This window comes from Furipterus horrens, unplaced genomic scaffold (assembly GCF_987537825.1).
Source record: "Furipterus horrens unplaced genomic scaffold, mFurHor1.1.pri manual_scaffold_3, whole genome shotgun sequence".
Lineage (NCBI taxonomy): Eukaryota > Metazoa > Chordata > Mammalia > Chiroptera > Furipteridae > Furipterus > Furipterus horrens.
The window spans coordinates 57,549,851-57,564,837 of record NW_028327173.1 but is presented as its reverse complement, the minus strand read 5'-3'; the positions used below and the strand labels follow the sequence as shown (position 1 = coordinate 57,564,837).

At 35.1% G+C, this 14,987-nt stretch overlaps 1 protein-coding gene across 1 annotated transcript in view; it reads right to left on the bottom strand.

Annotated features, from left to right (window-relative positions):
• Nucleotides 1-2,079: 2,079 nt before the first annotated feature.
• The window catches only part of MIGA1 (mitoguardin 1), a 72,370-nt gene continuing 59,462 nt past the window's right edge, over nt 2,080-14,987 (bottom strand). Inside the window, exons 11-15 of the mRNA XM_090269641.1 lie at nt 12,268-12,366; nt 10,241-10,375; nt 8,979-9,032; nt 6,423-6,539; nt 2,080-4,499 (exon numbers count right to left, since the gene is read on the bottom strand). Coding sequence (XP_090125767.1) covers nt 4,281-4,499; nt 6,423-6,539; nt 8,979-9,032; nt 10,241-10,375; nt 12,268-12,366 — 624 coding nt within the window. The 3' untranslated portion in view covers nt 2,080-4,280. The remainder of the gene's footprint in view (nt 4,500-6,422; nt 6,540-8,978; nt 9,033-10,240; nt 10,376-12,267; nt 12,367-14,987) is intronic.

Genomic DNA, 14,987 nt, shown 5'->3' with positions numbered 1-14,987 from the left:
TACTATTTTTATATCCAGGTAAACCCTTCTCACCATCCAGTGTCTACAGTGGTTTCCGGCAGCATTGCTCTGCTTGACTGAATGTGTCTGAATACTAACCAAGCAGTGGTGGGAAAGGGCTGTGTCTGAATAGGGATGGATGCATGTACATCAATAGGATAAATTTATATTGTGTTTGATGGCATTATTAATCAGAACACTTTAAATTATTAAAATGCAAGCACTTTGACTTTGCTCATTACAAAACTGTCTTTTCTCCCAGTTAGTACATAAAGAAAACATTTACACTTGATTTTGATGCTTCTGCAGTTGTCTGAATTCTCTCTGCCTGTAGATGAGTCTTTTATAGAAATGCTAAGTGCAACAAGTGTGTCCTTGCGATATACAAGAATGGTAAAAAATACGCAATGCATCAGCAAGATACACCATCACTTTTTTATTTGGCAGTAGTAGAAATACATCCAAGGTATAGTGCTTATTTTGGCTAAAGAGCCAGTGCTGTTTTTACTGCTACTGTAGTGCTTCACTTTTACATAAACTAGCTAATGCAGTCCTTACATTTAGGAAATAAGACACATTTACCGATATCAGCCAAGTAAAGCTAATACATGGTTGTTCTTAAACTAAGCAGAATAACATAATATAATAATTAGGAACAAAAAAAGGATGCCCTCATTTCCATTAATCATAGATTATACAACTTCCTAAGTCTCACATACAGAGGTATTTCTAAATTTGATTAATCCAAGCAAATAACCAAAATTTTGAATTCAACCTAATTTGTAAAATACTTTGAAATGTATATTCCAAATAATTTCATAATGTGTCCATATTAAAATAAAAGCAAATTATGTTACAAACATAATTAAAATTTTCTGATTATGAAAGGTCACAGAGGAGTATATTAAATGCTACTTTGGCATTCCTATTTCATATGTTTAAAGGAGATGAAGCATTCTTTCATAATGCAAATAATCATTCCTTAGGTAATCATTTAAGTACAAAATGTTACATCTTTAAGGCAAGAAAAAGTTTGTAAATATTTTTATAAAGTCATTTAATTCAACAAATTAATATAGTAATAGTAAATGGATAAAAATAAAGAATACTACTTTAGGAGAGAAAGTTCTCTGGAGTTGACTATAACAGAATGAAAAACTTGGCTTCTTTTTAAAATGATAATCTCATTTGGACATTTAATAAACATATTGTTAAGTCTTAGAGAAGAAATAACTAGCCTTTTAAACAAAAATTTAGAGGAACAAAAATGGGAAAAGAATTACCAAATATAAATCACCTGAACACTCATCACTTTTCTTCCATAAAACAGAAGGGAAAAAAAAACATCCATTTTTCTCAGGACTAATTCAAGGCCCCCCTTGGACTTTACATAGGGAAGTGGATGGTAGGACTCATGTGGCAATGGCAATTTTCTGATAATGCTGCCATGAGTAAATGGTAAACAGGGTTTTATCCTAAAAGGTTTTAAACTAGTTTAAATCATTTTCTTTTATTTTTAAAAACATTACTTTAACCATTTAACCCAATTCCAAGGCAAATTGCAATTGGTACATATGTGTTGTGTGCTCTTCTGTGGTCAAAAACATTTTTAAGAGATGTTTCTTTTAAAAAGGTCAAGTTTCTTCTCTTATAATATAGAAGTTTTTTTTCCTGTACTTATTACCCTGAAATTCTATTTGGTCACTCTTAACTCTTTTGTTAAAAACTACAAAGAAAGCACTTACATGAATAGTAACTACTGAACTGACCAGAAACTAATCAAACTCAAGCCCTTATGTAGACAAATTGACCCCTTGAATATGGACAACTTTTTTTTTAAAGGTGAAATATGAAAGAAAGAAAAAATACACCTTCTGGAAAGCCATTCATCTTACCAGATGAAATTAATTCTTCAGTTATTTTACATAGTAGCAGCATTATTAAATAGTGCAATTCTTCAGAATAGATTTCAAACAACATCTTCCTCAAATAAAAGAGTAATCAAGTTTACTTACAGCTTTGTTTATAAAACCACAGCTTAAAACATTTAGCGCCCCCTCCCAAACAGGAAAATTAATATAAGCAATAACTGTCTTGTCCAAATGATAATGGGGATGTATGTGTGTACATATGTGTGAACGTGTGTGAATCATTCAAGGCCAGTGGTACCTCAACAAGAAGCTAAAAATACAAGATATAAATTATAAACTAAAACAACACATAATGGGATTTTTAGCTTTGATACTTCTAATGATATTCCTCCATCAATAATAAGAATTACAAATAGCCATTTCTTAAATTAAGAATATATGTAATAAAAGTCAAGGAGCTATATACTCAAAAATTATTAGAGCAATATTTCATATTATGTAATGCTATAACCTGTACATTATGGAACACAGTGCATGCAAACAGCATGAAGATGATAAATCTCCTATTTTGTAATGACTGTTATCTAAATGTGGCACATACATTAATTTAAAACCTTAGAAGATTATGCCCCCCCACTTTTCATTTTCTATTCATTAATTAGAGACTAGACACTTAAACCTAAAAATGCATTTAAAAATATATTTAAACCCTTCCAGGTAACTCACTCCTAAAATGAATAAAGCCCACTTTAAAAACAAAATCAGCAAATCTAGTCCATTGACATACTGAGTCAGCCACTCCAAGTAAGTGGTATATGATTTAGACACAAAATTAATTCAACTCTGAAAGTATCTAATATACACTAAAGAACCTTACTTATATGAACAACCCATTTGTTCATATATTTATCATAAAGGACATGAAATATACTTTTATACCATTAAAAATAATTTGTCTCAGTGTCCTTTCATAGAGGATTGGATAAAAAAAGTTATGGCACATATATTTTATGGAATATTAGTCATAAAAAAAGATGAAATATTGCCATTTGTGACAACATGAATAGACCTTGAGGACATTATGCTAAGCAAAATAAGTCAGTTAGAAAAAGACAAAAAAAAAAGAAAAGAAAAAGCTAAGAACCATATGATTTCACTCATAAGTGAGATATAAAACTGACACTCAAAGACACAGACAACAGAACTATAGTTACCAGAGGAAAGGAGCTGGAGGATTAGTAAACAGTAAAGGGAGCCAAATATATGGTGATGGAAGATGACTTGAGTTTGGGTGGTGGGCACACAATGCAATACATAGATCATGTATCATAGAAATGTACACTTGAAACCTCTATCACCCCATTGACCTGTGTCACCCCAATAAATTTAATAAAAATATTTTGTTCTATATTCATGGGGAAAAATCTCTTCTTTAAAACCTCACTAAGATTCAAAGTATGAATATTTTTAAAATTTGGACATAATATGACAAAATGTGCTAAGTTCTCTGTGAGAATAACTAAAAACCAGTTTTTTAGGAGGAAAGAGATGATTTTACTGTATCAAGATTAATAACTTCAGATGTTGGGAGATAGTCTAAAAGCTACACAGAAAATATTTTGATTGCCTGTCAGTTAATAAATGTTATACTTTTAATCAATATTCATTTAAGAGAAAAAAGTTCTAAATCTATAAAAAGATAAAAGAAATTTATTTAGTGTCTCTATTGTAACTTGGGGATCAACAGTAATATATTTTGGAAACTACAGTAAATCTAATATAAACTTATAACTTGTAAACTTCTCAGTGTCAACTCATTTAAATGTTTAAAACGATACTCAACCATTACAATTTATTTGCTTCAAATACATAAGCAAATGCACAAGCAATAATGTAAGCAGTACATATTTAACACCACTACTGTCTAAATTTAATTAAACAAATGAATGACTTTACAATTAAAAATACATTTTCAGGCAAAGTTGTCAACACTGGGAGTAATACATTCTTGTATGTGTGGGCCATGTGAGTCTCAGCTAAAGTATATAATTTCAAGGTGCAAAGCATAAAAACAGAGCTTTTGAGAATGATACTGGACATTTCACACAGCTTCAAGACAACAAATCAATTAATTCCCAAGTACTGGCTTCAATTCAAGCAATACTCCTGTAGAATATGCAACATTTCACGACCTAAATTATTACCTAAAGACTGTAAAAATCTGCTTTGGATACACTACACAGGGATCCAATGACAGACCTTCTGTGTGAGTACAGTACGGTCACTCATTCTTTACTAGAATTTTTCCCTCCCTGAGTCCATATCCACCAATTCTGTGTAATGTTACAGAATCAATAGTTACCTTAAAATAGTCCATAGCACGCTCAAATTGTCTGATTTTTATGATACTTATTGCACTTTGGCTTCCACTAGGCCACTGGACATAACATGACCATGACTACTTGTGCAACTACTCGTATGCCTCAGTGCATCAGCTCCAAGACAGGCCATTAGGAGTTCAGTGCGACGAATAAGTAACTGCATGAGGTCTTCGGTCAAAGACTCTATACTGGAATAGCGTACTTTCTCAAAGTCAAACATGTCTTTGAGAAAGAAAAGAACCTGATTCTGGAAAATAAACATAAAACAAATTGGCACTTATTAGACCAAAATTATATTAAATCTAAATAATTACAACTTTGCAACATGCATTAAATTAGGAGTCAAAAGGCCTGAGTTCCAATGTTAGTTTCTTTAAAAAATTTTTTTTTAATTTATTTATTGATTTTAGAGAGAAAGGAAGGGAGGGAGGGAAAGGGAAGGAGAGAAGGAGAAGGAGAAGGAGAGGGAGAGGGAGATGGAGGAGAGAGGGAAAGAGACATTGATGTGTTGTTCCACTTATTTATGCATTCGTTGGTTGGTTCTTGATTCTCGTACGTGCCCTGAACAGGGATGGAACCTGCAGCCCTGACGTATGGGGACGACTCTCTAACCAACTGAGCAACCTGGCCGGGGCTCTAGTGCTCATTTTGTATGTCCCTGGAAAAGGGACACTAAACAAGTGATTAAATCTCCTTGGGGTCTCATTTTCTTTTTCTGTAAAATAAGGGACACTACTTCTTGTCCTTCTTTTTACTACTCAGGGCTGACGTTATGATTTTTTTAAAAAAGAAAGAAAAAAACCTATAGAAAATGCCTCAAAACTCTCAAGCACTCTATAAAGGTAAGGGGCTAGTATTAGTCCTTTCCCAATAACTCAAGTTTTCAATGTTACCTACGAGCATTGGTACTACTTTAGGACAGAACAGTAAACTATTTCCAATAATTATAACTTACAAATTTTAAGTGAATGTTTTTCTGTATATAAAAAACTTAAGATACATGCAAAATAATTTTGGGTCCCAAGTCAATGGAAGACTGAAGAATATTTCATTTCAGTCGATAAATACTTACGCCAAGACTCATTTTAAGCAAGTTGTATTGAGTCTCAGGCTGTTATGCCATCATGAAAATAAAAGTAACTTCAAAGAGTAAAAAACAGGAATATTTAATTTTTGTCTTACAGAGATCAAATGTTAAGAAGTACTAAGAAGGCACACATCTTCGATTCGATGGATTTTGTAACTGGAAGGGTCATTAACAATCAACCTGTCAAGCTCCCTCATTTTATAGATGAAGACAAGGAGGAGAGAGCATGATTTGCCTGGAGTCAAACTGTTCATTAATGATAGACTTAATCCCCAGTCCAAGTTTTTCCCACTAAACACATACTTAAACTTACATTTGGGAGGTTAAGTAAACTAGCCAAAAAATAATGAGTTTTGAATAATAATAAATAAACATTTCCTAAATTATTTACACAAATGCTACAACATTAACAGCACATACACATAATTTTATTTTTTTAATGAAGGGTTCAGTGAAACATCCAAACTTTGAAACATCAAAAACTTTCAAATTCATAGTTGCTTATATTTATTTTTTATTTATTCCTTAAAACTCAGCCTAAATGCAAGGCTATTAAAAGAGTGAGACTTCCCTTGGCACTGTGCCAAGCAGAAAACCCTGCAATGACCTATATAACTTGTGTTTTGGCAAAAACTGCTGACATTGGAATACAACTTTAAACTCTCATGTTATTTCTCACAACTGGGATTTTATCTTTCATATTGGTTTGAACTAGAAGTTCTTTCTAAATTGCCACATGAGCAATAGAGACAAATATTATTTATTTCATACATTTCAAAAGCATCCAGGCATGAAGAACAAACTGTCTAAAGCAATTTGAGTATAACATCATAACTCCGTCCAAGAACATGCATCCATCAGAAACGGAACTGAGAAGGTGATGGACTCACACCTACGCCGGGATAAAGCACCATGTCTATACAATACTGATCTGCAAGCATTTAAATACTGAATTTAGGTGACTTTCATAACTTTATCTTTAAATTCCATTCTTTCTTCTACAAATGCAAAAAACAAAACAGAATAACACCTTATTGGCTTTTTGATTTAGAAAAAAAGAGATGGTTCAATTACTGGACATACCTTAAAGAAGCAACATATATCATTGAGAGAATTTCTAGGACCCAAAAAGCCCCAGGCTAGGATAGGGCTGATGTGCTCACAAATGGCATAAAAATGGGCAAAAAATCCATCTGGGATCTATTGGGAGGTAAAAGAAAATCAAGTTATTTTTACCTTTTTTATTTGCTTTCTCTTTAGAAATTTAAATTGCTATCTCTCATATGACCAGTTCTTCTTGAGGGAAGACCAAGGTCAATGATGAGCCAGACTAATAAGAAAGTTAAACTCACACATAGCTTTAGTCACAAAATGCTTTCTGTAGATTTCATAACCTAGCCAATAGTGTCAAATATGCTGAGAAACATTATTTCTTAAAGGCATTTTCACTTCACAACTATACTTCACAAAAAAGCAATCATATCAGTGTTGCAACCAAGCAAAAACAAGAATGGCACAGTGTTCCTTAGCAGCATAATTTTTAGGATTAATGAGACTGCCATGGCTTCAGCTATTAAAAAAATTCTACTCAATCACTTAATTTGATTGTCTGAAAAAGACTAAAACCAGTTTTAAATGATTAACTATAAAACTGTGCTCACTAGAATCCTAACTTTTACTTAAGAAACCAAATATTATTGAAGCATTTAATTGTGTGATTGCCTCTTCTTGTGAAATAGTAATACATACAGTTGCGATTTAGGGAATTCTCTAAGTTTATCAGTAACTTTCTAAATGTCCCCAGTGAAAAAAGATCCTATGGGACTTGTCATATAGCATTGACTGGGGATAACTATGCCTTAAGATTTTTTCTCTTGGAGGACTTATTTTCTATTTTACAGGCACTAATATCTCCTAAACCTCAATTTAAGAATTATATTATAGCAGCAATTGCCATTTAATGACTACTCATTATATTCCAGATAATGTGCTAAAGTCTATTTAATTTAGTAAAATGTTCCTGAAAAAGGTCACATCAACATGTGAATATGTAAAAAGTGATACTTCAGAGGGATTAAATAACCTATCCTAAATCACCCACAGCTAGCTAGTGAAGGGATGCACTGAAGTTATTACTTTAGCATAAGGGATGTTCTGCATAAATTAAAATTCTAAACCTTATACAGACTCTAACTGTGTTAGGAGTTCAGACAGGTAAGAAGTTAGCACGGGCTGAAGCAGAAGAGACCTGCTTCACCAAGGAATGCTGAGCTGAACTCAACAGCAGGTAAGATTTATTTAAGTACAGAGAAGAGAGTATGGCATTCCAGGTGTAGGAAATAGTTCCCCAAGAAGCGAGTTAGATAGGCTTCTATGGCTACAGAAAGAAGACTAATCTAAGGCAAAAAATTTATGCTAAGAAAAAATAAAGTTAGATATAATGATAATATTATAATTATAAAAGCTACCACTTATTAAAACTTTAAATATGCACTCTTAATTTTATGTTTAAATTAAGCGTGACGATACGATCTCATTTCATCGTTACAGCAGCCCTGTGAAGTGGGCATTAACGCAATTCTGCAAGTAGGAAAACTGAACTGCAGCAATAACAGTAACTGCCCGTCTTGCTGCCACTGTGAGAGTCAGACCCAGTCTACAAGTCTGTTCCCCAGCCCTAAACTAGTGCTCAAACATGACAGTTTCTAATCATTTTAGGAAACTTACTTCAAACACTGGGCCTCTGGAGTCATTTTAAATGAAAATGACTCAAATGTATGGACTCTAGAATTATTGTAATAAGCGGCTTCTGAAGATGCTGTGAGACTGCTTTGGAAACACTGCACTTGGCAATACTATCTCAAACTTACAAGGATCAAACTGAGGAATATGGATATGATAAAATACTTCAGGTTGGTGGCAAATAATAATAATATCATAACCAATACTTGAAAATGCACTCTACCAAACATTGTTCTAAGCATTCTACATTTAATCCTCAAAAATGCCATGAGATAGATACTAGACTCTTTTAGCGATGAGGAAACTGTGGCATAGAGCAGCCAAGCAACTCACTAGAAGTCATGGCTAGTAAGTGGCATCTGAAACCAGGCAGTCTCGCTCCAGAACCCATGGCATTTACGACAGGTGTGAAAGGTGGGGGCAGTAAGTAGTGGGTGACATGGGCTGAAGGGTGCACAGCATGGAGGCGGGATATAAATGTTGAGACTTCTTTTTGTGGAGCCTCTCATTTGAATAAACAGCTATTAGAATCAAATCATTACTTCTCGGCTGGATTACATGAAGTGGAAATCACTATATTAAACAAAAAATCTTAAAACATCATTAAGTGAAAAAACAGAAATCAAAACCCTCTTAGAGCTGTTTCCAACCCTAAACCTTCTCCCACTTAGCAGAAATCCCACACATGCCTCCAGATGTGCTACACTAAACTCTACAGAAAGTTAAGGAAAAGGGAGAGAGAATTCAAAAAAGGAGACGCCAACAGTGTACCAATAAGTCACTCATCTAGCTTGAGGAACAGGTCTTATGACCTGCCATTCCCACTTGAGAATTGAGTCAGATATTTCTTTGACAGGAGCCTCAAATTACTTAATGAAGAAGTCCAAGGTATTATACCTTCATCTGCTGCCTTTTCTGTTTCAGCACCGACCAACAACTTGAAGCCACTGCCTAAATATATGTAGAGGAGAAAAAGCAAGATTTAAATTTATAACTATATAAACTTTACATTTAGAAAAGAGGGATTTTTATTAGAAATTCAAAGCTAATGGGTCTAAATGTTCAAAACATTACTAATAAGAATGAGTCCAGAGAACTTGGCAATTTGAATTCAGCTCTCGGAGTTCTTAAATTCTGTTCCTATGGGAAAAGACTAACAATCTATACTAGATGTACGTATACAATAAATGTTTTACACATAACAATGAAGACAAAGTGGTTTTTTCACCCAAGAATAGTACTGCTGGAAGTAATTTGGGGTAAAGCTAAGTTTTATCCAAATAAAGAACTAAAAAAAAAATAACCATAATGACAGGGACAATACACCCAAGTGGATCCTGAAGATATCTGACCTTACTTCTGGCATGACCCAACTTTGATCAAGGTCAATGTACCAAATTAGTAATGAAAATGGAGATAACATGTACCTTTTAGGGCTAAAATGTACTTTGAAGGAAAAGTGGATTTATTTAAACTGTTTTAAAATTTAATATCAGGAATTTGCAAAATAATTGTGAAACAACCCATGCGAACATTTTTTTTAAAAAAGCATTCAGACTGCATCATAATATCTATCCCACCTACTTCCAGGTACACACTTAAAGCCCAACAACAACAAAAAAAAACAATGTCAAATAAACATTTGAGTACAAAAACCAACAGAAATTGAAAATATTGGAAGTACAGAATACAGTTTAAACCTGTTTTTTTTTTTCAGGGAGAGGCATATGCTTATTTTTTTCTCCTCTAATTTTTGAAAGTATTTGGGAACATGAATCTCCATATTTTTCTTTAAAAATATGTGTTGTCTTTTGACTGCAACTGCTGAATTTCAGTTTAGACAGAGAGCCATCTCAGTTACGGACAATTTTTTGTTAGGCTTGAACTAGTGTGAAGCCTGAGGTGTTCCTGTTCTTGTTGATGTTTTGTTTTTGTTTTTAGATCCAAAGAAATACTGAGTATTTCAGGTCAAAGCAAGGACTGACAGAAGGGCCAAAAAGGACATTTCATCTGAAGATGTCATACATTATACACAGCTGATCCGCAGTGCCTGCACTAGTCATACTATAAGTGATATACATGCAAATCTTACTAATCTTCCCATTTCTGACCATTTTTCATTAAATTTACGTGGTTGAGAAAGATAAGCCACCACTTACAGTTTCTTTGAAGGAGGGGTTTAGCCAGCGATTATTTACTACATTCTGTATGGATGTGGGTGGGTTTTCTAAATCTTCAAAGGAATCCATTAATATAAAATCCAGAACAACATCATAAAAATTTAGATTTTTCACCTGCATTAAATTAGGAGTTAAAACAGAAATATTATTAGACAGAGTTAAAATAAAGTGTGAGCCAGGGCTTCATATTTCATAACAGCTGGGTGCTTTTAGTTTAATCAGATTATATCTCTGACAAAAAGGAAGAGGAAGAGGAGAGACAACTATGGAAACAACGCAACCCCAGAAATTACAATTCACATGGCAGCTGTTCCTTTCCAGGTCCCATCAGGTGAAATTAAGCGCTCCCTTCACCATATTCCAGGAGTCCTTAGTGCTTTTATTATGGTATCCACAAAGCTCATTGTGCTTTGTCATTGAGTTATTGGTTTATCTGTCTGTCTTCCCTACCACATCATGAACCTCATGCTCTTTTGTTCATTCATAAATACTTTATTGTACTACTTGCTGTACCAGCTGCTCAGACTTTTACAGTAAGCAAACTAGATGCAAATACACAATTACAAACTGTGATAAGCACAGTAAAGGAAAAAATACATGGTGGAGCATCTAGACTGCTCTAGTTTAGATGAGAGGGCTGTCTTCAGGGAGTGAGGCATCCAGGTACAGGAGACACCTTGTCAAGGACTTTAAGGTAAGAAGAAACCCAGTGGTGGTGAGTCAAAGACAATCAGAGTGAGCGTGCGGCAACCCACTATAGCAGAGAGCGCAGTGGCGAGGCAAGGAGGAAGGGACAGCTCCTGCAGAGGTTACGGCCCTTGTTAATGATTCTGGATTTTAGCTGCACAGTATTTTAGGGCTGTAGTGATGGAGAGGAGATGGATGATCGGGTTTGTATTTTTGAAGAAGGCTGGTCTGAGCAGCAATGTGGAGTGGAATGGAGAGGAGAAAGAATGAATGCAGGAAGGGGAGGAGTGGGCAGGGAGTCAGGGACTGCAGAGACCCTGAGGTAGTCTGGGGAAAGACAACAGTCACTCAGACAACAGTGGAGCTGGCAGAAATAGAGAAAAGTTGAAGAAATTGAAAGGTATTTAGAAGTGAAAATTGACAGAATTTAAGAGAACAAAATAAAGTAGGTGAGGGCCAAGGAGGTATAAGGAAGGGCCCCAGGTTTCTGGCCTGCACAACTGAATGGGAGCTGATTCCTTTCCCAAGTGAGGGAACACTGGAAAAAAAGGATTAGGTCTCTATGCCTCTGTACCTACTGTTTGCTCTGCCTAGAAAGCCTTGTAGCCCCTTGCAAACACATTCTTTAAGTCCATGACAACAAAATGATCCAGGCTCACCATGTACTTTCCCTATCCCAGTGCTGAAATCAGTCATTTTTCCGAGGAGTCCCAGTTCCTTTTAGTGGAGGCTGGTACTTAGAAACCAAGATGTGTGTGCCCTCAAGGAGTAATTTCTTTTGAGGTGTTGCTGCTCCCAGACCCTCTTGGTGAACAGAGCTGGGAAGTACATGTATGTTTATGTACATGCAAGCCTTTATATTCATTTCTATATCTATTATAAATTACGAATTTATACTGAGAGCTCCAAATCTAATCCTAGCTTTTTATACCTCTGTTCTCCAATAGTAAGAAGCCTGGCTCCAATTATTCTCAATATATTTGTTTGTTTGATCCTGTATATGTAGATAATACCCTGGCCTCAGTGAACTTCCCTTCTGAAACCATATATGCACAGGCCACCATTTCTGTCCTGCTAGGGCCTGCTCTTGACTTTCAAAAGGGAGGGCAGAGAGAGGGGAAGGAGGAAAAGACTTTTTAAAAAACAATTATTTTCAACTGTTGCCCCAACGTATAAAGCCTGTGGTTGCTATTGTTTACGACTCCGCCATAACTACCACTACACATTTGGTTTTACTGTAAGGAAACAGCAGCCTCAAATTATGTAAATGTTATGTGTAAATAACTACGGGGACTAAACACTGAAAAATTTTAACTTACTCCTCTAGCAGCAAGTTCCATTTCAGTACTATCCCAGTGGTCAGTCTGCTCTAAAAAATATATCATTTCATCAAAAACATCTTCAAACTTCTTTGGATTCTGTAGAAGAAAACACACTTTAATCCTAAACTCAACTTTTTAAAAAAGAATTAAGTATTTTATTGTTATTCTATTACAGTTGTCCCAGTTCTTCCCCCTTTGCCCCCCTCCACCCAGCATCCCCCCGCCCCAGTCACTCCCCACCCTGTTGTCCATGTCCGTCAGTCATTCATACATGTTCCTTGACTAGAGCCTTCCCCTTCTTTCCACCCTTATCCCCCTCCCCACCAGTCGCTGTCAGTCTGTTCCCTGTTTCCACGCCTCCGGTTCTATTTTGCTCCTTAGTTTATTTTGTTCATTAGATTCCTTATAGGTGAGGTTATATAGTATTTGTCTTTCACCGACTCGCTTATTTCACTAAGCATAATACTCTGCATTTCTATCCATGCTGTTATGAAAGGTAGGAGTTCCTCTTTCTTTCTGCTGTATAGTATTCAGTTGTGTAAATATGCCACAGTTTTTGGATCCACTCATTTACTGGTGGGCACTTAAGCTATTTCTAGCACTTAGCTAGAAATAAATAGCTAGCAGTAAATAGCACTGCTATGAAATAGGGGTACTTAGGGCTTTTGAGTTGGGTGTTTCAGAATTTTTAGGGTATATTCCCAGCAGTGGAATTGCTGCATCAAAAGGCAGTTCCATTTTTAATTTTTTTGAGGAAATTCCATACTGTGTTCCACAGTGGCTGCACCAGTCTGCATTCCCACTGACAGTGCACTAGGGTTCCCTTTTCTCTGCATCAACTCCAGCACTTGTTGTTTGTTGATATGTTAATCATGGCCATTCTGATGGGTGCTAAGGTGGTATTTCACTGTGGCTTTAATTTCCATCTCTCTGATGATTAGTGATATTGAGCATCCTTTCATATGCCTATGGTCCCTCTGTGTGTCCTCCTTAGAGAAGTATCTATTCAGGTCCCTTGCCCATTTTTAAATCGGATTGTTTGAGTGTTAAGTTGTATATGTTCTTTATATATTTTGGAGATCGGACCCCTGTCTGAAGTGTCACTGGCAAATATGTTCTCCCATACGGTAGGTTCCCTTTTCATTTTGATGATGGCTTCTTTAGCCCTGCAGAAGCTTTTTAATTTGATATAGTCCCACTTATTTATGTTTTCCTTTATTTCCTTGTCCTAGGAGATATATTGGTAAAAATATTGCTGCGTGGGATATCTGAAATTTTACTGCCTATGTTTTTCCCTAGGACTTTCATGATGTCATGACTTATATTTAAGTCTTTTGTCCATTTTGAGTCTATTCTGAAGTATGGTGTAAGTTGGTGGTCTAGTTTCATTTTTTTGTATGTACCAGTCCGGTTTTTCAAACACCATTTATTGAAGAGGCTATTTTTACTCCATTATATGCTCCTTCCCCCTTTGTCAAATGTTAATGGACCATAGAGACATGGATTTATTTCTAGGCTCTCTATTCTGTTCCATTGATCTATGTGCCAGTACCAGACTTTCTGATTAGTAGCCTTGTAGTATAGTTTGATATCCGGTATTGTCATCCCTCCTACTTTGTTCTTTCTCAAGGTTGCTGAGGCTACTCAGGTTTTCTTTGGTTCCATATACATTTTTGAAATATTTGTTCTAGATCAGTGAAATATGCCATTGATATTTTAAGAGGCATTGCACTGAATATAAAGATTGGTTTAGGCAGTATGCACATTTTAATGATGTAAATTCTTCCAATCCATGAACATAGTATATGCTTCCATTTATTTGTATCTTCCTTAATTTCCTTCTTCGATGTTCTGTAATTTTCTGAGTACAGGTCTTTTACCTCCTTGGTTAAGTTTATTCCAGGTACTTTATTTTTCTTGTTGCTATAGTTAGACTCAACTTAACAACAAGGCTCAAACCTGTAAATAAAAGTTATTCTTCAAGTAAATTTGTTAGACCTTCATTCTACTAGGCTACTGAATTAAAATACATTTTCAAGGTATGCCATATTCACTCAGTTTAATAGTTTGTTGTTCTAACATTAGGAAGAAGCCAAGACTAAGAACATTTGTAAAATGTTATAAGCAAAGTGCCTATTACTGAAATATATATGTTTATTTAGGTCAGTCCTAAAGATGAAAAGTTGGTTACAGAAGATACCATCTGAGGTTTTGATACAGTTCTATTCCTTTAGAAGGAACTCTAGTTCAACCACTGGGTTTATCTGCCATGAGAAGGCCATGAAAGCAACATAAAACTAACACTGGGAATGGCAAGTAGTTAATATCACCTTTCATTTATTTTGCACTTGGTAAAAAAATTTGCTTTCCCATTTATTATTTATTTAATCTTCATTAGAACCCTCTGAAATAGAGTACCATAAGCATAAGTCTATTATATGAATAATGGGATTGAGGTTAAAATAGACTAGGTCTGAAAACCAGGTGCTCAAATGGCTCAAAGACAGACTGTTTTATTTCGATTTTCCTCATTATCCAGACACACCTTGCATACAGAAAAGTAGTTACTCATAGCCTTAATGAAGTTCTTTTCATTGCTCCTGCCTCATTCAGTCCCATGAAGATGAATAAGAGTAAGAAGCAGCTCAATTTGTATTTCCAGATTTCTGAGATCTATGCTATTTCCTGGAACCTTCTCACTGAACAGAATTAAGGAA